Source organism: Bos indicus, chromosome 11 (assembly GCF_029378745.1).
Source record: "Bos indicus isolate NIAB-ARS_2022 breed Sahiwal x Tharparkar chromosome 11, NIAB-ARS_B.indTharparkar_mat_pri_1.0, whole genome shotgun sequence".
In the NCBI taxonomy this organism is placed as follows: Eukaryota; Metazoa; Chordata; class Mammalia; order Artiodactyla; family Bovidae; genus Bos; species Bos indicus.
In genome coordinates, this window is record NC_091770.1 from 106437920 (window position 1) to 106459061 (window position 21142).

Here is a 21142-nt window from a genome sequence, read left to right on the forward strand (position 1 = left end):
GAGGGCGCACACTCACCGCTCTCGCGCAGCCGGGAGGACCCGGGGGCCGAGGCGCGGTCCCCAGGGCCGGCGGCTGGACGGGGCTAGGGGACAGGGCGGGGGCGGCCAGCTGGGGGCGGGGCGGGCGCGATCCGGGCGGGCGGGGCGGGCGCGGATTGGCTTGGCGCCACCACGTGACCGGCCCCATATAGGGCGTGGCGCGGGCGGCGGAGTCGGGTGCGGCGGCTGCCGGCTGGGCGAGGTCTGGTGCGGGTCCGGCGGCTCCGCGGCTGCTCCGCTAGAGCGCAGGGCGCACCTCGCGCCTTCCGATCCCCGCGGGGCCGCCGGGCCGGGGGATGCGCTCAGCGCCCGGGAGCTATGGTCCGCTTCGGGGACGAGCTGGGCGGCCGCTATGGGGGCCCCGGCGGTGGGGAGCGGGCGCGGGGCGGCGGGGCCGGCGTTGCGGGCGGCCCGGGCCCCGGGGGGCTGCAGCCGGGCCAGCGGGTCCTCTACAAGCAGTCGATCGCGCAGCGCGCGCGGACCATGGCGCTGTACAACCCCATCCCGGTCAAGCAGAACTGCTTCACCGTCAACCGCTCGCTCTTCGTCTTCAGCGAGGACAACGTCGTCCGCAAATACGCCAAGCGCATCACCGAGTGGCCATATCCTGCCGGGTGCCGGGCCGGGTGGGGGCCAGGGGCTCCCGAGGTCGCGGGAACGGGAACGGGGCGCGGCGTCCGGCGTCTGCGCCTTGCGGGGTCTGGGGGGGCGGCCTGGGCCGGGGGCCTGGGAGGGGGCCGGCCGCATGCTGCGCCCAGTGGCCATCTTTCCCGGGGCTGGAGGAGGGTGCGCCCTGGGGAGAGGCGCATCGGGTCGCTCGGCGAGGAGGGGGCGGGGCGGATTCCGGGCCCTCTCGGCGCGCCGCGTGTGCGTGCGTGTTTGTGTTTCTCTGTGTCTGTGTGTGGTCGTGGTGGCGGCGGCCGCGGGAGCGGGCTGGGCGCTGGGCGGAGCCCCCTGCCCCTGAGCTCGTCCCTTCTCTCCCTCGATGCCGGCGCAGAGCGCGTGGCCAGCCTGGAGGGCACCCGAGGGCGAATCGGTGTCCGTGTAGGTGTGAGCGCCGGGTGGAGGCGAGCCCGTGCGCGCGCCTGACTGCAGGTGCCTGAGTGTGTGAGGGCAGAGCGTGAACCCAGTGCTGCGCGTGCGTGCGCTCGGGACTCTCGGTACATGGGTGTTCACGTGCCTGTGTAGGTACATGTGGCTGCGTGTCTTTAGGTAGGAGTGTGCGCCTGCGCGGGGTCCTTCCGTTGCGCGCGGGGGGCTCAGGGCCCCCTCCCTCGGGGAGCGGGCGTCAGGCGGAGCCGCGGAGGGAGCGCTGTCCGCGGTGCTGACGGCCACGGGGACGTGCTGAGGGGCTGGGAGTCGGGCGGTGCCGCTGAGGGGCGCTGTCCGCGGTGCTGACGGCCGCGGGGACGAGCTGAGGGGCTGGCGGCTGCGACTGCGGAGGCGGCCCTCGCGGCGCCCCGAGGATCGGGGAGGATGGGGGCGGAAGGGTGGGGTGGGCTCCGGACCTGGTCATTCTCAGCCCCTCTGGAGGCGGCCGGGCCCGGCTGCTGCACTGCGCGCTGCCGGCCTTGGCGTCCTCGCCTCTCCTCTTTGGCGCCTCCTGGCCAGTCCTTAACCCACGCACTCCGTTTGAGTACATGATTCTGGCCACCATCATCGCCAACTGTATCGTGCTGGCTCTGGAGCAGCACCTCCCAGACGGAGACAAGACGCCCATGTCTGAGCGGCTGGTGAGTGCTGTGGCGGCGGGGCCTGAGGGCGGGGCGTGCGGTGGCGGCAGCTTGTCTGATTCTGGGACTCTTCAGGACCCATGACGGGACAGCTCCCTCGGGCTGGGTAGTCTGGGCATCTAACACTTCCCTCAAGGGTCAGGAGGAGTGGGACAGCCCGCTCAACCCCTGCTGGGGACCGGTGGCTTGAGGGAGGCCATTTTAGCCGGCAGCTGCTCTGACCAGTGACACTAGCCATCCCTACACCTAAGAAACTCAGAGCTAATGCTGGCACGTGAGAGGGGCCTTCACGACGGCCCAGGGTCTGGAATGCTGGGCTGCCCCTGTCCCTCCAGGCTGTGGTGGGCTTTGGCCCAGGTGCAGCCCTGGTTATCTCCCTCTCTGGCTCTGCCTGGGACTCCTTCCCTGTGGGGCCTTTGCTTCCCATGGGATGCACTCCTTCCCAGGCTTTCTTCCTAAACATCCCCAAACATAGTTCTCACCTGCTCCTACCAGGAGCTCCCAGACCCCATATTTCCCCTGTTGAAGCACAGAGCCCACAGGAACCAGAGTGCTAGGTCAGGGCATCTGGAGGGGCTGGGGCAGAGGCAGGGTGCTTTTTTAGGAGGCAAGCCCCATTCTGAAGGTGAGGCTACATCTTCTAGCCCCCAACGTCCCAGCTGCCTTGGCCCCTCTGCCTGGGCTTGATGTGGGCTCACTGGGGCCTGAGAGACTGAGCTTCAGAGCAGAGAGAAGGAAAAGCACATACAGGGGCTGGAGAGGGAGCCTGGGGCCTGGCTGGAGACTGCTGCAGTCCTGGGGTCCCCGAAGACGGAGACACTTCTGGGGGCACCAGCTGTCCAGAGGCTGAACCCTTTTCTCCACATCCTGGCGAGTGACTGTTCTTCCAAACTTCTTTCCTTTACTTCAGCAGAGATAAGCATTGATGAAGCAGAGCCTGTTCTGTGCTTGGTGTGGAACTTGAACTTCAGGCCAAGGGGTGAAGCAGAGGAGACAGAGTAGGCTGCCCTGGGGGTGTTCTACTTTGGGTGGGCACCTCGAGAAGGCAAAGAAGTGACAGCCAGGGTGGTCAGCCAAGAGATGGGGGTTTGTGGGTTGGTTGTTTCTCTTGGCACAAGAATGGCTGAGGGATTTCAGTTGTGGGTTTGGAGGGGAGGGTTGTGAAGGGCATCCTGACAGAGTGGAGGGTGGTCCCCGTGGGTGACTCCTGCCCAGACGTGGAGCTGGACAGGCTCACTTGCCCTCTCTGGGGCCCAGGTTCCTGCCAGTGGGGGGCCCCTGACCTGCTGTGAGCTTGGTGGTGGTGCCCGTTCTGAAGGCTGGAGAAGAGGGTGAAAGTAAGAGGAAACTGGGGTTTCTGGCAGGGAGCCTTGAATGCCAGGCCACAGGGCGTGGCAGGGGTGGGGCCAGAGGGAGGCAGGCTGGGGGTGGCAGGGGCAGTCAGGCTTGGGCCTTCCCCCTGGGCAGCAGGCTTGAGTGGGCCAGCTTGCCTCCAGCCTCACAAGTGAGGGACAGTTTGCTTTGTGGTAATGGGGGTCTGTACACTTGTAAGGGTTGAGGGTTGAGCAGAATGTGCTCACCCCAGCAAGGCCTGGCGGCCCTGGGATGGATGGAGGCTGAACACAGAGGGCCTGGGGAGCAGGCGCAGTGGTGGTCCAAGGTCAGGTCTGGAGGCTGGTGTTGCTGCCAGAGGCTGGGAGGGGCTTTGTGGTGCAGAGGTGCCTGCCCTGGGGTGGGGCCTCCACAGCTCTGCTTCCCACCCACCCATCAACTTCCCACGTGGCCTTTAGCTGGAGTCCCCAGCTCGCAGTCTCATCCCTCCCCCGAGCCAGCCCTTGCCGAGTGTGGTCAGGGGTGGGGCTGGGAGCAAGCGGTCTGGGAAGGGGCCCCACCCCATCTCCTCGTGTTGGTCGGCTCTTCTCCCACAAACCCAGAGTTGCTCTGAACACGTTTGCTGGGGCCTCATGTTTATTCAGGGTAGGTGGTCGGCAGCCTCTTCTCTTGGGGAAAGGGGACCCTCTGACTAAACCAGACCAGAAGCGTTGGGGAGGGAATATCCTCATGAGTCAGCATCAGGATGGTAGGATGGGGGAGCTGGGCTGTGATGGACGCTCTACTGCCTGGTCCCTGGGGGCAGCAGCTTCTGCTGCACGCTGCTACCAGCAGCCATGGGCCAGGAGGCCAGGCTGAGGGTTCCCTAGGTCGGACATGAGAGCCCTGGAGCCCAGGCTCCCTGGGGGAGGAACGCACAGGCAGCCCCCATAGGAGTCAGCCTGGCTCTCCCCTCCCTGGGCCCTGAGGCCAGGCCTCTCCCTGGCCGAGCAGCCTCTGGGTGGCAGGTCCCACAGTCCTGAGAGCAGGACCTGCCTGCCTCCTCTTTGTCCCCTTCTGTGTCCGTGGTCTGCGCTCAGGCTGTTTCCCTTGCTGACCCTCCTCCTCCAGGGCCCACTTGGTCTAGCTCCTGGGGTCACCTGCACAGAGGCTCTGTCTGCCCCCCGCCCCCAGCGTGTGATGTCCCAGTGCTCCCTGAGTCCCCGCAGCCCATCCTCACGTGCTTGGCACCAGGCGGGCCCGGGCCATTGGGGTTCTGTGCTCCCCTGTCCCAGTTCTGCGCTCTGTCGTCTCCACCCGGAACTCCTGTCCCAGTCACCCAGCTGGATGCCTCGCCCTGCAGAGGCTCCCTGAGGCCTGCCGTGCTTGCTCGCCACAGAACGTGCGTGTTTTGAATATCCAGCAGGTGTGTACTGAGTGAGCGAGCGGGTCCTGGGCTGTGCTCCAGGGAGCTGGGCGTGGTCCCTGCTGTGGTTCCAGCCCACGGTCGGACCCAGGTCACCTCTGGCTGGAATCTGGCTCTGCCTCTAACAAGCTGCGAGTCTCTGGCCCAGTTCCTTGGCCTCTCTGTGCCTCAGCGCCCCCTCGGATGGGGAGACAGCAGTGCCCAGTGCCTGCGGGACGGTATGAGTGTTGCCCTGGTGATTGCAGGAAGCCCTCACGTGTTGTTATTGGCACTCACTCTGCGGCAGGGTGTCGGGCGGGAGCCCCTCCTCACGTGCCTGGGTGTCACTGGCCGTGGGGACGGGGCCACCTCTGCGTCGGGGGAGCCTGGCGGAGAGCTCCGAGGCCCGTGCTGAAAGGGCCGTCGGGGGTGTCGTGGCAGGGCTGGGGGTCCTCACCGGCCGTGTCCGGGCGGCGGTGACCCTGCTCTGCACTTCTCCTCAGGACGACACGGAGCCCTACTTCATCGGCATCTTCTGCTTCGAGGCTGGGATCAAGATCATCGCGCTGGGCTTTGTCTTGCACAAGGGCTCCTACCTGCGGAATGGCTGGAACGTCATGGACTTCGTGGTGGTCCTCACGGGGTAGGTGCTGGGCCTGGGTGCCCTGTGCACGGAGTGGGCTCGGGCAGCAGTGTCCACGCTGGGGTCCTCACGGGGTAGGTGCTGGGCCTGGGTGCCCTGTGCACGGAGCGGGCTCGGGCAGCAGTGTCCATGCTGGGGGCCGGTGCTTCTTGGTGTTCCTCACGGGTGGGTGCTGGTGGACAGGCATTGTTCTTTCCCGGGAAGAGCCTGGGCTGTGATCTTGGCTGAGGTGACGTCGAGGAGATTTGTCCTCGGCAGAGCTTGCTTGCAGAGCTGCTGGTGCTGTGGTCAGGTCCACAGGGCAGGAAGGGCACTGGGCCTGATTTTGTAAATCCTGGGCTGCAGCCTGGCCTCTTTCACCCCATGACCTGTGGGCACATGTGCGCTTCCGAGTCTCCTGCCTGAAGCGTTTGTGGGCACGTGCTCCTGGAGCTGTGCTTTGGTGAGGCTGTGCCTCTGTAGTCACAGCTTCTGCTTCCAGGAAGGTGCTTAATCAGTGTCCCATCCCCCACTTTCCTTCTCAAATAGACTCTAATAATTACCAGTTTGTGGTTCCCAAGCTATCCAGGAGATCCAGAAAGTTGCCTGAGGCTGGGCCGGGGAGGGGGAGGAGAGTGGGCAGAAAGCCTCCTCATCACAGGGCCCCCTGCCTTCAGGGCCTCAGTCTCTCCACCTGCCTGATGGTATTCAGGGCCTCTGCCCTGTTCTGAGGTTGAGCTGCCATTGCCCCGGCTCTGGGCTGCCCTCCACCTCTGGCTGGGGTGGGGGTTAAGTGCCTGGAGTTTGCTCCAGAAACCTGTTTGCACAGCCCAGGTCCCAGAGGCCCCACCCCAGGGACTGCAGCCACTCCTCCTGGAGCTTTGTGGTCCCAGGGAGGCTTGGAGCCCCACAGTGGCCCATAACTCTCCTTGCAAGGGACAGGTAGCTGTGGCCAGGGCTCCTGTGCTACATGTGAGGATAAACAGACTTGGCTACATGGCCTCTGGGCTCCAGATAAGACCCTCAGTGCAAGCCCCCCTGAGTCCCCTGCCCCATCCTCGGAGGCCGGCTCTCTGTCTGCTTGAGGTGCTGCTGGTGGCTCCAGCGGTGTCTGTGCCATGCCCAGCACAGGCCAGAATCGAGGTGCCTCACTTTCAGAGGGTCTCTCCCTGGAGATGACTGAGGGGCTGGTGGGCCTCATGCCTCAGCTCCTTCCTGGCCTTTGCGCCTGTGGCACCAGCCTGTCACTGACTCTGATCAGATGGGCACCAGTGAAATTGGATATAATAGGCTGGGCAACTTTCTAATCTGTTCCATTTTCCCTAATGACCAAGGAGGGAAGGGAGCAGGGAGCCTTTTGTTGGGAGGCGTGCCATCCTGCCGTGTGGCGCTCACCGTCCACACCCGTCTGCTGCCTGAGGGCAGGCGGCCGCGGGGGCTTGTCCAGAGAGCCCTCGGAGGTCCCACTGATGGGGCGTGGAGGCGAGTGTGGGCCCTCGGCGGGCAGGGTACGCCCTGTAGTCCACTGGGCACTGCGTGGGCTGTCGACAGATGTCACGGGCTGTTTACGCCTTTCTCCTTCTCGACCCGTGTCCCTGAGGATGTTGGTGTCGTATTTTTTAGAGTGTCCCCAGAGCGTAGCTCGGGGCAGGCCCCCAGGAGGGTCAGGGAGTGTCTGCTGAATTAATGGTCTATTGAACCTCGGGTGCTCTGTGCTCGAGCCACCTGGGAGCTGGTGAGGGTGGTGGGACCGGGCTCTGGGAATGCTGTGCATGGTGCTGTTTGGGCTGCTGGGAGCATGGCAGAGAGGTCCGCACCAACCCCTTGGCAGGACCCTTGAGTCTTCCAACAAACATATCCTGATTCCAGATTCAGGGAGCCTGGTCCCCCCGTGAGGGCTGGGAGACCTCCAAGGACAGCTGCTTTCTCTTGCCTGTTGACCACTCTCCTGGGCTCACCTTCCTGGAGCCCCAGCAGGGGGATCCCACGGGTCCCAAGACCATAACCCTGCCCCCAGCCTGGCCTCGGAGATCCTGCCCTGAGTCCATCTGTTTCTCCATCTCCTCTCCCACCTTCACGTGCGCCCCTATCCCTCCCCGCCCTCTCTGTGTCTGTCCCCCCTCTCTCTCTCTCTCTCTCTCTCTCCCTTTCTTAATCTCTTGTGTGTCTGTCTCCCCATTTCTAAGCTTCTCTGTATCTCTGCTTTTTTATCTCGTCTTCATCTTCTCTATTTCTTCACCCCTCGATGTTTCTCCGTCTCAGTACTTTTGCTCTCTCTCTCTGATTCTTCCTTTGCCTTTCTCTGTTTGTTCTGTGCCTCTCGTATGGGTCATGAAGTCTCTGCTCTCACTGTCTGTGAGAGGAGGGCTGGGAGTTGGCACTGATGGTTTCCAGGCTCCCTCTCTCTGCACCTTGTCCGCAGGGATTGTTCTGGGTTGGGAGGGAAGCCCCCAGATGGGGAGGGTGGTCTGTGTGCCACGGGGGCTCACATGCTGCCCAGAGTCACGTGGGGGAGTTGCTCCGCTGCTCTTGCTTGCAGCACCCGGGGACTGGCGATGTGTGTACACGTGTATGTATGCATGTGTGCACACATATATGCCTGGACTGCATGTGTGTGCATGCACACATGTATACGTGTACATGTGCGCACCCATGCACACGCGTGCATCTGTTCATGCACACACGCATCCGTGCATTGCATGTGCACATGTGTGTATGCCTGTGCACGTGTGCGTCCGTTCAGACATGCATGTGCACACATGTGCATATGTGTGCACACATGCATCTGGGCACCCATGTGTATGTGTGCATGTGCACAGCTGTGTATGCACGTCTGTGTACGTATGTGTGTGTGTGGTGCATGATAGAAGGGGGCCTTGTCTGCTTTTGGGGTGAGTGCTGGGCCTGGGGAATCCAGAGAAGAGCCCTAGCCCTCCTGAGCCGAGGCGCCTGTGGGCAGCCACGGGGCACTGCTCCTCGTTACTTTGTTGTTTTTAATTAGGGTTTACTTAATTGGTACTCAGAGGGCTGGAAGCCCCACGGTGAACAGGGAAGGCCACGTTGCCTGGTGAAGCCTGACTTGTCCCCGAGGCCAGCTGGGCTTGCTTCTGCTTCTGGGGCTGGCATCCGGGCGTGGGAGGTGCCCTGGATGGGACTTGGCCCTACCCTGCATCGGGGAAGCCTCTTAACCTCTTACACTCCCCTGTGAACTATGCCTGGGCACACCCTTGGCATTGCGGGGGGCGAGCGATACAGCACCCAGTCCTGCCCGCGGAGCGGGGGAGGGGCTGTCCTGTCTGCGCATGTCTGTCTGCACATTGTTTCTGTCTGCACAGCCACTTGAGCTGCCCTCGTCCGCTGCTGACCCACCCACTGGCCATCCCTTGATTGCTATTTATTCAGAATCGGAGCTGAGGACACAGCAGTGAGCAAGACCCCCGGCCCCTGCCCTGCGGGCCGTGTTCCCAGGGGACCTGGTCTCCCTGGCCCTGCTGTGTTCCCTCTAGGTGCCCAGAGGCTCAGCAGGGGAGGAGGGTGCAGGCCCATGGCCACATCGTGGGGCCTGGGGGCGGGTGTGCTGTGGAGACCACACCTCACTGACAGTACAGGCTTCATGTTCCCACGTAGGAAAGGGGTTAAGGAGAACACGGCATGGTCTGGACAGCTGCGGCTTGGGGTAGGCTCAGTAGTAAGGGGCTGAGCCCTCTAGACATTTGGTGAGAGGCCATGGCTGACGGTGTCAGTACCAGAACACAGGCGTCTCCATGGCCTTTAGAGCTCAAGATCAGACAGGACCCCCAGGGGAAGGATCTAGAGAAGAAGCTGTCCGTGGGTGAGCCTGGGGACTCCAGAGCTGGTAGGTTGGGACTGGCCAGTGAGGTGGGTGGGGTCGGTGTTTTAGGGAGGAAGGGCGTGTCCTTCTCGAGCGGGGGTGCGGGGAGGGTGGGCCACCGAGTGCAGCGGCAGGCAGCCTGCGGGTGAAAGGGTCCTTGCGGATGGCCTGCGTGGAGGCTCCTGCAGGCCCGGAGGGCCCGTGGTGGGCACCCAGGGCACCTCTTCCACCTTCAGGGGAGTTTTTCAGCAAAGCCAGGCAGATTACTGGGCAGTGGTAGGAGGGAGAGGAGGGGCAGAAGGTTTTATCAGGCGGGGGCCACAGCCTGGCCCTGGAGGCAGGACAGCGGCGGTGCAGCTGGAGCGCTGGAGTGATGTCTGGGTGGACGAGGGCAGCCGGGACCCTGCAGTCCATGCTCACCTCTCTGTGACTTCAGTACACCAGAGGTGGAGCTCAGTGTGTGCGCTGGGTTGTCAGATGCGAAAGCAGGGATGGGGTGAGAGTGCTCTGCGTGCCCGTCAGCTGAGGCTGGCATGGGAAGCAGGTGGTGTGCAATGGAGGGATGGGCCTGTGGGCAGCGTGAGTGAGGACGCTGCGGCCCGGCCTCTCGCTCTCTCCTGGGCTCCCCTGGCTGGTCACCTTCCCTTCTCTCCCCGTTGACCCTCTGGCCAGCTGCCCATCCCCTCGTTCATGTGGAAGGTGTCTGTCAAGTGCCCTGGTTGCTAGGGACACAGCAATGGACATGGAGGCTGCATTTCCCGGGGACACAGGCGACAAGCAGCCTGTCCACGTGGGTGTGAAGTGCAGTGATGAGCAGGAAGCTGGGTGGCAGGAGTGAAGTTCCTCTTCGTGGGGTTCAGGGAAGGTCCTTAAGAAGGACCTTGAGCAGAGCAGTAGGTGGGAGGGGGTTGGGCGTCCTGAACCTGGGAGGGGGCATGAGGCAAAGATGCTGGGAGGCCGTGGGGGCCGCTTGGGGCTCTGGGTGCAGGGCCTGACCTGGGTGGGGTGCTGACGGTGGGGAGCAGTGCCCAGGAGGAAGTGGTGGGCTTGGGCTGGCTGGGCTGTGGGAAGCACTGCTGCTTGGAAACTTGCTGGCATCCCGAGTGTGGCACGCGTGTTGCCTGCCTGTCCTAACTGCTGCTGTGCCCACCCCTGCACTTTTGCCCTCCCCATCCCCAAGGGAGCCCCTAGACCAGCCTTTGGTCCCAAGGGGTTGATTGCAACTTGGAATCGGGGCAGGGTCCTCTCAGACCATGAAGACTTGGGCCCAGAGTCCCCCGCCAGTTATGGCCCAGCCTGGAGCTTCCCTTGGGGAGAGGAGAGGTCTGTCCCAGCTCGGGCAGGTAGCTCCCTGCGGACAGTTCTAACCACAGCGTCTCATTTTACTCCAAATTAAGCTGGGATTTCTTTTCAGGACATGTAATTAGAACTCAGGGTCTCCTGTCGCTGGTCTGAGCCTCCCGCGTTGCCTAGGGAGGGATGTCTGTGTCCACGCCCTGCCCTGCCTCCCCAGAACACGGGCCTGGCTGGGGCCGCTGCCAGAGGGCGTGGGAGTGTGGTCCCGGGGGGCCGGGCCCTGGGGAATACTACCCTGGGCGAGGAGCAGTCCAGCACGTGAGGGCCAAGGTGAGCAGGGAGCCTGTGCCCACGTGTGGGAGCCAAGGGCACCGTGCCTAGCCCCAGGTGGCCAGTGACACTGGGTCTGGACGTGGACTGACCTCGGCTCGTGGCCTCGGGCTCTAGAGCTCACGTGTGGGGCCGGAGCGCCCGTGTGGGCTCTTCCTCTGTCCCATGATGCGGTCCTGCCGACGGGGTCTCTGATGCCTGCTCAGGCTGGGGGTATGCTGGACCTTCTCTTCTATCCTCACCTGAGGCTGGGAATCGCTGGGATGGGGAGGGGCCTGAGTTCTGACCAGTGGCCCTTGGAGCAGCAGAGGGAGGCTGTTGGGGCCCGCATCTTTAAACTCTCCCCAGGCAGCATCCCGGAGGCATCGCTGATAATTCAGAACAGGCTTGGCCGCTGGGTCTGCCTGGCTCCCAGGTGCCTGCCTCCTGCCAGTGGCCCCACTGGGCTGCCAGCCCCGCGCTGGCGCCAGAGGCAGGGGTAGGGGGTTCCCCGCCTCCCTCCGTCTGCACCCCCCCCGCTGGGTGTCCGCTGAGGGCGGCTCATTCCACTGCTCACCTCTCAGTATCTTTTCTCCTGGTTCCCTCCCCCTTCTTCCTATGCTTTAGGATTCTTCACACCCTCCTGGAGGGCTGTGGGGAGCCAGAGCCAGGCCCTTCCTGGCTGCTGCCTGCAGATGTCACACCATGTGCTGAAGGAGAGCCCGCTCTGCCCATCTCTAAGGGCCTGGCGATCCTGGCAGGACAGGGGCTGCAGGCTGCCAGCCTCAGGCCCGGAGCTCCGCTGTGCTGCACTGCAGGGTCCTGGGTGCTGGGCCCCCTGGGGCTGTTGCAGCTGGTGCCAGAAGCATGCTGAGCCCGTGTGCCTCTGTAGAGGCATGGTAGTCACTCAGTCATGTCCAGCTCTTTGCAACCCTATGGACTGTAGCCTGCCAGGCTCCTCTGTCCTTGAAATTCTCCAAGCGAGAATACTGGAGTGGGTTGCCATTTCCTTCTCCAGGGGATCTTCCCGACCCAGGGATTGAACCTGGCTGGGTCTCCTGCACTGCAGGCAGATGCTTTGCCATCTGAGCCACCAGGGAAGCCCACCCTCTGCAGAGGTGGCAGGGAGCAACTGCTCATCTATCCATGTATCTTGTGCCTGGTGTGCCTGCAGAGGTCACAGGAGGTCAAGTTCATGCTTCCTGGGAGTGGGAGTGTTTGTCTGTGGCTGGTGGATATTCCTGCAGCTGCTCAGGCGGGTGAGGCAGCTGGGCACTGGACTCTACCTTCGTGTTCAACTCGAGGTGCCTCCCCTTACTCCATTTCACGCTGGTGAGCCCAGAGCTGCAAATTCACAGGAGGTGAGCATGTTTGCTAATGTCCTCTTGTGTTGCTAGGTCTGGACTGGGAAGAGGCCGGAGAGCAGGTCCTTCTTGGCTGAGCGGTGGGGAGCCGCTGGGAGGGGCCACTTCCTTCCCTGCCACAGCCCGTCTGAGTCACACAGACCTGGAACCTGCAGACCCCCCGCAGGCCGCCTGCACAGGCCCCTGGCTGTCCTGTCTTCACCCGGCTGGCCGCCCCACTGTGCCCCACTTTCTCCAGGTCTCAGCCTCTCTGGGGAGCCCCTCTCGGAGCCCTCATCACTCCAGCCGGTGGCTCCCTCTCTGCTCCCAGAGTATAAGAGCCCATGTACCCGGGGCTGCTGCTTTCAGCGGGATGGGATGTGGGTCTGTGTTTCTCTGCCTGGCGGCCTCTCTGCCCTGGTCTTGTCCCAGGGGCTTCCCTCCTGGCCGGCTCCACAGATGGACTTTCCCCCGCAGAACCTTCCCCTTAGCTTGGGCGCCACACAGATGCCTGAGACGGGGGTCAGGGGCTGAAACAGCAGGTGTTTGCTGTCTCAGTTTGGAGGCTGGATGTCTAAGATCAAGGTGCCCGCAGGTGCACCTTGGGGAGGTGTCTTCCTGCCGGTAGGCAGCTGCCTCCCCACTGTGTCTTCCCGGGCCGCTTCTCTGTGTGTGCAGACACAGGTCTCTGGTGTCTCTTCCTGTTCTGTTAAATTAATCCTTTAAATTAAAGCCCATCCGTAGGACCTTGCTCAACCATTTACCTCCCAAGAATCCCATCTCCAGATACAGTCCCACTGGGAGTCAGAGCTTCAGCAGAGGAATCTGGGGGGACACAGGTTAGTCTGCACCAGGCTGCGCTCAGACCCCAGGCTCCTCTGATGAGCCTTGGTGCCCCAGTTCCCCGTGTGCAGCGAGTGTTGCGGGACTGAAAGCCAGCGGGGGAGTGGGGACCCCCTCAGCCCCCACGGGCTCAGGAGGCACGTGACTGATCCCGGGCGTCCGCGTGGCTTCCAGTCGGGGTATGCGGTGTCTGTGGTGTGGTGGGCCCAGGTTGGTTGTCCGTAGGTCCTTTCTCACTCCTCGCGGTCGGTCATCAGCCTCCGGGGTCTGGCAGCAGGGACTGTGGACTGAGGTGGCTGAAGGCAGGGCTGCCCTCTGCCCTGGACCCGCTACAGCCTGGACTGGGGCAGGGGCTGGGGGAGGGCACCGCTGAGCCCATGGGGGTCAGAGGGCGTCCTGGGTGTCCTGCAGCCACCTGTCTGAGGGTGGGCATCCCCGAGGGGGCCTCCAGCACCACCCGCCCTCTCTGCCTGCGGACCCCTCCCCACACCTGCTGTCTGGGACCCTGGTTCTGCGAATGCAGTGTGGGGGCAGGGAATGGGCAGGAAGCGAGAGCGTCCTTCTTCCCATCTCCTGATCAGTCCTGGGGCCTGGTGTTTCCACTGTCCAGCCCTGCCAGACAGTGACGCAGGGGCACAGCAGGGGCAGGAGCGAGACCCCTGTGTGGCCAGGGCTTGGTCTCCGTGAGTGGCTCCTTCCCTGGGGTGAGGCCCCTGGGGTCGTGCGCTCACTCCTGTGCTTCTTTGGGTCCCTGGCCTGGCAAGTGGGCAGCGTGGGTGCAGAGCCCTCTGGTGAAACACCAAGCGGGTGGGGCTAGAAGGGTGAGCAGACCAGGAGGGGAGAATGAAAGCTCGAAGCTGGCTCTTCCATGAAGTCTCCTCGGTATTGGCTGCTCTTCTAATGTGATCGTCCCATGACCTTCCTGAGCTGGATGCTATTATTAACATCCCCTCGTAAAAAATTAAATATCTTGAGCTCATCACAGATTTGCAGTATGCACAGAGGGTGCTGAGGGTGCTGTCCAGGGAGGCTGTAGCATGGTTTCGCAGCCAGAGTGTGACCCCGGCACAGTCAGGACCCGCCCTTCTGTGTCCCCACCAGGACCCGACCTTCTGAACCTGCTTCCACTTTCCTCCGGCCTCACTGCCCCTAATCCCTGACGACCATAATCCAGCACCCACGTCCATCACTTTGTCACTTCACGAGCATTAAACCTCGGTAATGGAGGCGCGCCTCTGGGGCTGGCTGTGTTCCGGGGACTCTGAGGCTGGCCGAGGCACAGCTGCACGCGGCTGCACTTCCTCTTTACCGCCGGTTGTCTCTCTAACTGTTCGCCTGTTGAAGGACAGGCGATTTGTTTCTAGCTTTTGGAAGGTCACCCACAAGACTGCTCTGCCTGTCTGTGCACAGGTTTTGTGTGAACACAAGTTTCCTGGATGAACGCCTAGGAGTGCAGTTCCGGGGCCTACTGCAGCGCGTGTCTGGTTGTTTAAGATATTACCCGACTGTTGTCCAAAGCGTCTGTGCTGCGTGCACGTCTGTACACTCCCACCGGCAATGTACGAATGATCTAGTTTCTCCACATCCTACCAGCATTTGCTGTTGGCACTGTTTCTCATTTTAGCTTTTCTCCTGGGTATGCAGTGATATATCATGGTGGTTTTGATTTGCATTCCCCCAATGGCCACTGATGCTGGACATCTTTTCATGGGCTTGTCTGCCATCTGTATCTCCATTTTGGTGAAATGTCAGTTCATGTATTCTGTTCAGGTTCTAATTGGGTTGTTAGATACTAGTTGATTTTCTCCCAATCTGTAGGTAATTTTTTTTCATCCTTGTGATGGGGACTTTTGCAGAGCAAAAGCTTAAATCATAATGAAGTCCAGTTAATCAGGTTTCCCTCTTATAGATAGGGCTTGTGGTTTTGAGTCTAAGAACTCTTTGCCAGACCTACGTCATGACGATTTTCCCCTACTTTTTTCCATGAAAGTTTTATGATTCTGTATTTTACATGTAAGTCTGGGATCTGTTCTTGAGTTGGGGTTTGTTTCAGGAGTGAGGCTTCTTTCAGTTGAGATTCTTTTTTGTTCGTTTTCTGCCTGCATGTGGGTATCCAGGTGCTCCAGTACCGCTTGTTGAAAAGGCTGTGGCGTGTGTTTCCACCTCTGAAGTATTCTGTCCCTCGGTCAGAAGTCAGCTGGCCTTGCGTATGCAGGTCTGCTTCTGTCCCATCGACCTATGTCCTTCTCTCTACCAGATTTACACTGTATTGATTACTAGAACTATTTAAGTCTCAAAATTGGGCAGACTCATTCCTCCCACTTTATTCTTTTTTAAGAAACTGTTGTAGCTAGTCTAGTTTCTTTGTTTCCATATAAATTTTGGAATAATCTTGTCAATATATATACAAAATCTTCATAGGAGTTGTATAAAATCGGTTTGTTAATTTGCAGAGAATTAATATCTTTACTATGTTGAGTCTTCCAAGCTATGAACATGACATGTCTTTTCATTTATGTAGACCTTATTGATTTCTTTCCTCTGTATTTTGTAGTTTTTGGGATTCAAGAGCTGTGCATGTTTTGTTAGATTTACATCTAAAAGTTTTCCTTTTATTTTTATGTGTGTACAAACTGTACAGCATTAAAAATTTCAGTGTTCAAATATGCATTGCTATTGCTACGTAGAAAGGCAATACATTTTTTAATATTATATTTGTCTTTATTTCTGTAACTTTGCTGAATGCGCTTATTAGTTTCAGGAGATTTCTTTTTTTTAAAGATTCTTTGGAGTTGTCTATGTAGACAAGTATGTCATTTGCAAATGGAACAGTCTTATTTCTTTCTGCTTTCTCATTCCCTTTTCCTCTTATTACATCAACTAGGACTTCCAGTGCGTTGCATGAGAGCGTGGACACCTTTGCCTTGTTTCCAGGGAGGAAGCACTCGCCCCTCCCGTGAAGTCCCATGTCTGCTGTAGCTTCCTGTTTCCCCTCGCTCAGCTGGTAAAGAATTCGCCTGCAGTGCAGGAGACCCCAGCTCGATTGCTGGGTCGGGATCTGCTAGAGAAAGGATAGGCTATCCACTCCAGTGTTCTGGCCTGGAGAATTCCATGGACTGTATAGTCCATGGGGTCGCAGAGTTGGACACAGCTGAGCGACTTTCACTTTCACTTTGCTGTAGGTTTTTGTAGATGCTGTTTATTAAGTTGAGGTAGTTCTTCTCTATTCCTTTTTTTCTGAGAGTTTTTGTCATGAATTAGCTTCCCTCTTGTCAATGTCTGCGGCTGCTGCTAAGTCGCTTCAGTCGTGTCCGAGTCTGTGCGACCCCATAGACGGCAGCCCACTAGGCTCCCCTGTCCCTGGGATTCTCCAGGTAAGAACACTGGAGTGGGTTGCCATTTCGTTCTTCACTTGTCAATGTCAGATTTTATCAAATGTTCTTTCTACATTGATATGCTCATGTGACCTTTTCTTCCTCTGCCTGTTAATATGGTGAATTACAATGATTGATTTTTGAGTATTGAACCAGACTTACTTCCTGGAATGAACATGGTCATGATATGTAATTCCTTTTATATACTGCTGAATTGCATTTGCTAATACTGTTTTTAAGGATGTTTGCATCTGTATTCATGAAGGCTATTGATCTGTCAGTTTTTTTTTTCTTTGTTTTGTTCTTTTATTTATTTATTTTTTTTGGTAGTCTTTGTATGGCTTTGGTATCAGAATAATACAGGCTTCCAAAAATGGATTTGGAAGTGTTCCTTCCCCATTCTATTTTCTGGGAGCCATTGTCTGAAAGTGCTGTGAATTCTTCTTTAAATATTTGGTAGAATTCTACAGTGAATCCAGTTGGCCTGGAGATTTCTCTTTAGGGAGTTTTAATCTTATGGATTCAATTTCCTTAATAGTTAAAGGGATATTTGAATTATCTATTTCCTATTGGGTAAGTTGAGGTAGTTTTATTTTTTTGAGGACATAGTCCATTAAATCTAAATTGTCAAAACCGTGTGTGTAGAGTTGTTCCCAGTGGCCCCTTATTCTTATGATGTGTGCAGCGTCTGTGGTGACAGCCCTGTTTCGTTTCTTGCACTGGTAATTTATGTCTTCTCTCCCAATCTCTCTCTCTTTTGGGGGGTTTGGGTTAGTCCTGCTGGAAGTTTGTCAGTTTTACTGATCTTTTCAAGGAGATGACTCTTAGTTTCAATAATTAAATTTTTTAATTGCACTGTCTTCCGCCCTCATCTGTGCTGTCTCCTGCTTCTGTTTGCTCTGAGTCTGTTTTCTCTTCTTTGCCTCATTCTTGTGGCGGGCTCAGATCGGTGACTTGAGACGTTTCTTCTTTCCTCTCGCGTGTGCAGGGTGTATTAAACTCGCTCTCGGCACACTTGAGCTGTGTCTCACACATTTCAGTACGTTGTATTTTCAGTTTAATTCAGTTTCATGTGTTCTTAAATTTTCTCTAGACTTTTCTTCGATCTGTAGATTGTTTAGAAATGTGTTATTTGTTTTCTAAATGTTTGGAAATATTCCAGTATCTCCCTGTTACTGATTTCTAGCTTGATTCCATGTGGTCAGAGAACACAGTCTGTGTGATTTTGATTATTTTAAATTTGGTTTATTTTAGGCTCCAGATACGGTCTACCTTTGTTTATGTTTCATGGCACTTGGCAAGAACATGTATCTGGCTGTTTTTGTGTGGCATGTTCCATGAATGTGGAGTAGATTCTGCTGACGGGCTTAATAAGCCTTCCGTAGCCTTGCTGCGTTTCTGTCAGCTGTCACGGGGGGTGCTGAGGTCTCCGCTTACAGGAGTGCCTTTGTCTATTTCTCCTTCCATCTCTCTTGGTTTTTACTTCGCGTATTTTGTGGCTCCGGCGCTGAGTACACACAGGCACACGTCATTCATTGAGCTCACTCGACTGCAGATGGTGCACTTTTTAAAACTGAAGGCTTGTGGTAGCCCTGCTTTGAGCAGGTCTGTTAGCACCGTTTTTTTCAAAAGCTTGGCTCTCTCTGTGCCTCTGTGCCGTGTTCCTTTCATTTTGGGGATATTTCAGAGCCTCCTAAAAGACTACGGCTTGTCGAGGGCTGCTCTTCTTTCCCCTTGCCTGCGGTTCCGATCGGCTTTTACAGCCCTGGAGCCCCGCCCCCGCCCCGTCTCTGGGCCTGAGGTCTTGGCCCTTCCTGCTCTTCAGCCCCTTGGCTCTTCCCCGTGTTCCCTCTCTTCTACAGTCGAGCCCATCCTCTTAGCTTTTCACATCGGCTCCTGTAGTTTTCCGTTATAAATTTTCCATTTCATTCTTCTTTATATTGTTCAGGATACTTTCTTCTGTTTGTTTGTTTCAAACACGTTAGTGGTTGTTTGTGGGAAGACTGTCGTAACTGCGACAAAATCTTTGTCAGGAACTTTTAGCACCTCTGTTATCTCAGGTGTCACAATCTATGATTGTCTTTTTTCACTCAGTTTGAGATCTTCCTGGCTTTTTGATGAATGAGATATGATTGAAATCTGGACATCTCCATGTGTTTTTCTGAGACTCCGGTTCTTATTAACCCGGTTTCAGCTGGGTCTCTGACCCTTCTCAGTAAGGAGACAGGGTTTCCTGCTTTGTCACTTCTACGTGGAGTACAAGTTCAGGTTCCCTGCTCAACCATCGTTGGCAGGGCCCCTCATCTTTACAGGGAGGAGGGGACACTCTTACTTTACAGACTGGAAACTGAGAGAAGCTCAGACATTTTGCAGGAACCAGTGCAGATTCCAGCTAGACTAAGCCAAAGCCCAAGCTCGTAACCACCAGCCACCCTGACCCTTAGGAGTGCAGGAGGAGTACTATTTACCCTGAAAAGAAGGGTCTGATGACAGTGACGTGAAGGCATCCACTCCCAAGGTTTCCGTGGCTGCAGTGGGTGAGCTTCCTGGGTCATGCTGACCTCCCTGGTCAGAGCTTTGCTGCAGGTGACGAAAGTAGTAGCCTCTTTCAAGCCGGACAGAACCCTTCAGCCAGTCCAAGGGTGCAGTGTCCACATGGGGCCATGTCCAGATGGGTGGTGGTCAGGGAGGGACTGGAGAGCATCTGTCCAGTGGTCACTCACCATGCCCCAAAGAAGCTGGGGGCCTGGAGCCCCTGATGTCCACTCTGTGTGGTGCCTACCTGCCCTCTAGCCCTAGAGGAGGGGTTGGAGGGGGTGAGAACATTTGGCTGGACTTTCCTGTACTTTGGGCACGCCCCAGCTCCTCCCCTTTTTGGGTTGTGAGCCTGGACACTTGGATGTGCCATCTGAACCTCAGGTTCTTCCTCTGTATGATTGGACTAATGGCGCTGACCTCCGAGTGTCCTTGGTTTGAGGTAGACAGGTGTGATGTTTTTATTTGAGTGAGCTGTGAAGGTCACGTTCTCTGGCTCGGGGCCTGCGCCTGCCAGGGCTGACGCTTCTTCAGCCTTGCCTGGAGGCTCTAGGCTTTGGAGCAGGCTCAGGGCCTCCAGGGCAGGGCCCTGTGCTTTATGTGCAGCCCAGGATGGGGCTGGAGTGGGCAGCATGGCGGAGGCTGAGGCATCTTTGGCTGAGACCAGGAGGCTGTATCCATGGCAACTGCCTCAGCCTCCTGGGCAAGAATCAGTATCTGGAAAGTCAGTGACAAAGAAGTTCCTGGAAATGGTGCTGGCCTTGCCACGTGTCTGCCCATAGCTCTGTGTCTCCCTGGGCGTGGGCCTGACCTGGGGACCGTGTACCAGCCCAGGGTGAGCCAGGGCTGGGGCAAGCAGGTGCAGGCCTCCCCCAATGTGCTCTGAGCTTTTCCCTGGAGGCCTGCACCACCCCTCCCAGTGACAGCAGTAACAATTCCAAGGAGGCCGCATGCCAGACCCTTCTTGCTGAGTTGTTGTCCAAACTGCTCTGTTTTGAGAGTCAGAGAGATGTCCACGGCAATTGTGTGGGGCTGGCAGCCTGGGCGTCTCTGCTGCTTTGTCCGACGTGATGGACTGGGGGTCTCAGGGAGGGCTCCCAGCTTGGCCTGTGGAGGGGCAGGGGTGACCCCCCATCATACAGCAGATGTGGAAAGGCAGGGTGCCCCAACACAGGCAATATGGTGACTATGCAGCTACAAAGACCCAGCTGGGGACCCCAGAATCTGGACTGGAGGGTGCTTGGGTCAGGGTCGGGGCCCCAGGGCAACACTGCAGTGAGTGGTCCCATGCTTCTCCGTGGGGGGAGCCCCCTGCCCCGGTGCCTGTGAGGGGCCCCAGGCGGGGACTGGCGGTGTGCCTGCACCACGTGCTTCTGGTCCAGGCCCCGCGGATGGTCGGGTGCAGCGTGTCCGTGGCTCCTGCTGTCCACACCGGCTGCGTGTGTGCTTGTGGGGCTGTGTGTCTGAGCATGTGCCTCACGCCTGTGTGTCTCCATGCCCGGCCGTTCCGTGTGCAGGGCCGTGGCCTGGGGATTGGGCTGCAGTGGTCACAGGCTGGTGAGTGTGTGCTCGGCCCGAGGCTCGGCGCCATCCCTGACTGGCTGGTGAGTGTGTGCTCGGCCCGAGGCTCTGCGCCGTCCCTGACAGGCTGGTGAGTGTGTGCTCGGGCCCGAGGCTTGGCGCCGTCCCTGTGCGCCCTCTGCATCTGGCTCCTCTCACCTAGTGTGCTATTTCTAAGGTTCACCCAGACATCAGTTCATCTATTCCTTTAACGTTATTTCACACACACATGAGGTCTGATGCGTTGTTTGTGATGAACACCTAGGCTTCCAGTGTCATTGAACACAAAGATGGCTGTTGTTGTTCAGTCACTAAGGCATGTCTGACTCTTTGTGAACCCATGGACTGCCGTATGCCAGTCTTCCCTGCCCTTCACTATCTCCAGGAGTTTGCTCAAACTCATGTCCATTGAGTTGGTGATGCCATCCAATCATCTCATCCTCTCTCACCCCCTTCTCCTGCCCTCAATCTTTCCCAGCATCAGGGTCTTTTCCAATGAGTCGGCTGTTTGCATCAGGTGGCCAAAATATTGGAGCTTCAGCCTCAGCATCAGTCCTTCCAATGAATATTCCAGGTTGATTTCCTTTAGGGTTGACTGGCTTGATCTCCTTGCTGTCGAGGAGACCCTCAAGAGTCTTCTCCAGCACAATTCCAAAGCATCAATTCTTCGGCACTCAGCCTTCTTTATGGTCCAGCTCTGTAATCTCAATAGTGTGATGCTGTGATGTTGATCTTTCAACTTTGGTCTTTTCTCTTTTTCATTATTTCAATGGGGCAGATTCCCAGAGTGGGCTAATTGAAAGTGTTTAAGCATTTTATGGCATTTTATTTTCAACTTGTTTTACAAGTGTGATGCGTTAGTTTACATTCCTGCTATACGTGTGTGTTAGTTGATCAGTGTGTCTGACTCTTTGTGCCCCATGGACTGGAGCCTGCCAGG

The 21142-nt window shown here is 57.9% G+C and overlaps 1 protein-coding gene across 1 annotated transcript in view; it reads left to right on the forward strand.

Annotated features, from left to right (window-relative positions):
• Positions 1-229: 229 nt before the first annotated feature.
• The window catches only part of CACNA1B (calcium voltage-gated channel subunit alpha1 B), a 216485-nt gene continuing 195572 nt past the window's right edge, over positions 230-21142 (forward strand). Inside the window, exons 1-3 of the mRNA XM_070799820.1 lie at positions 230-641; positions 1667-1772; positions 4992-5131. Coding sequence (XP_070655921.1) covers positions 358-641; positions 1667-1772; positions 4992-5131 — 530 coding nt within the window. The 5' untranslated portion in view covers positions 230-357. The remainder of the gene's footprint in view (positions 642-1666; positions 1773-4991; positions 5132-21142) is intronic.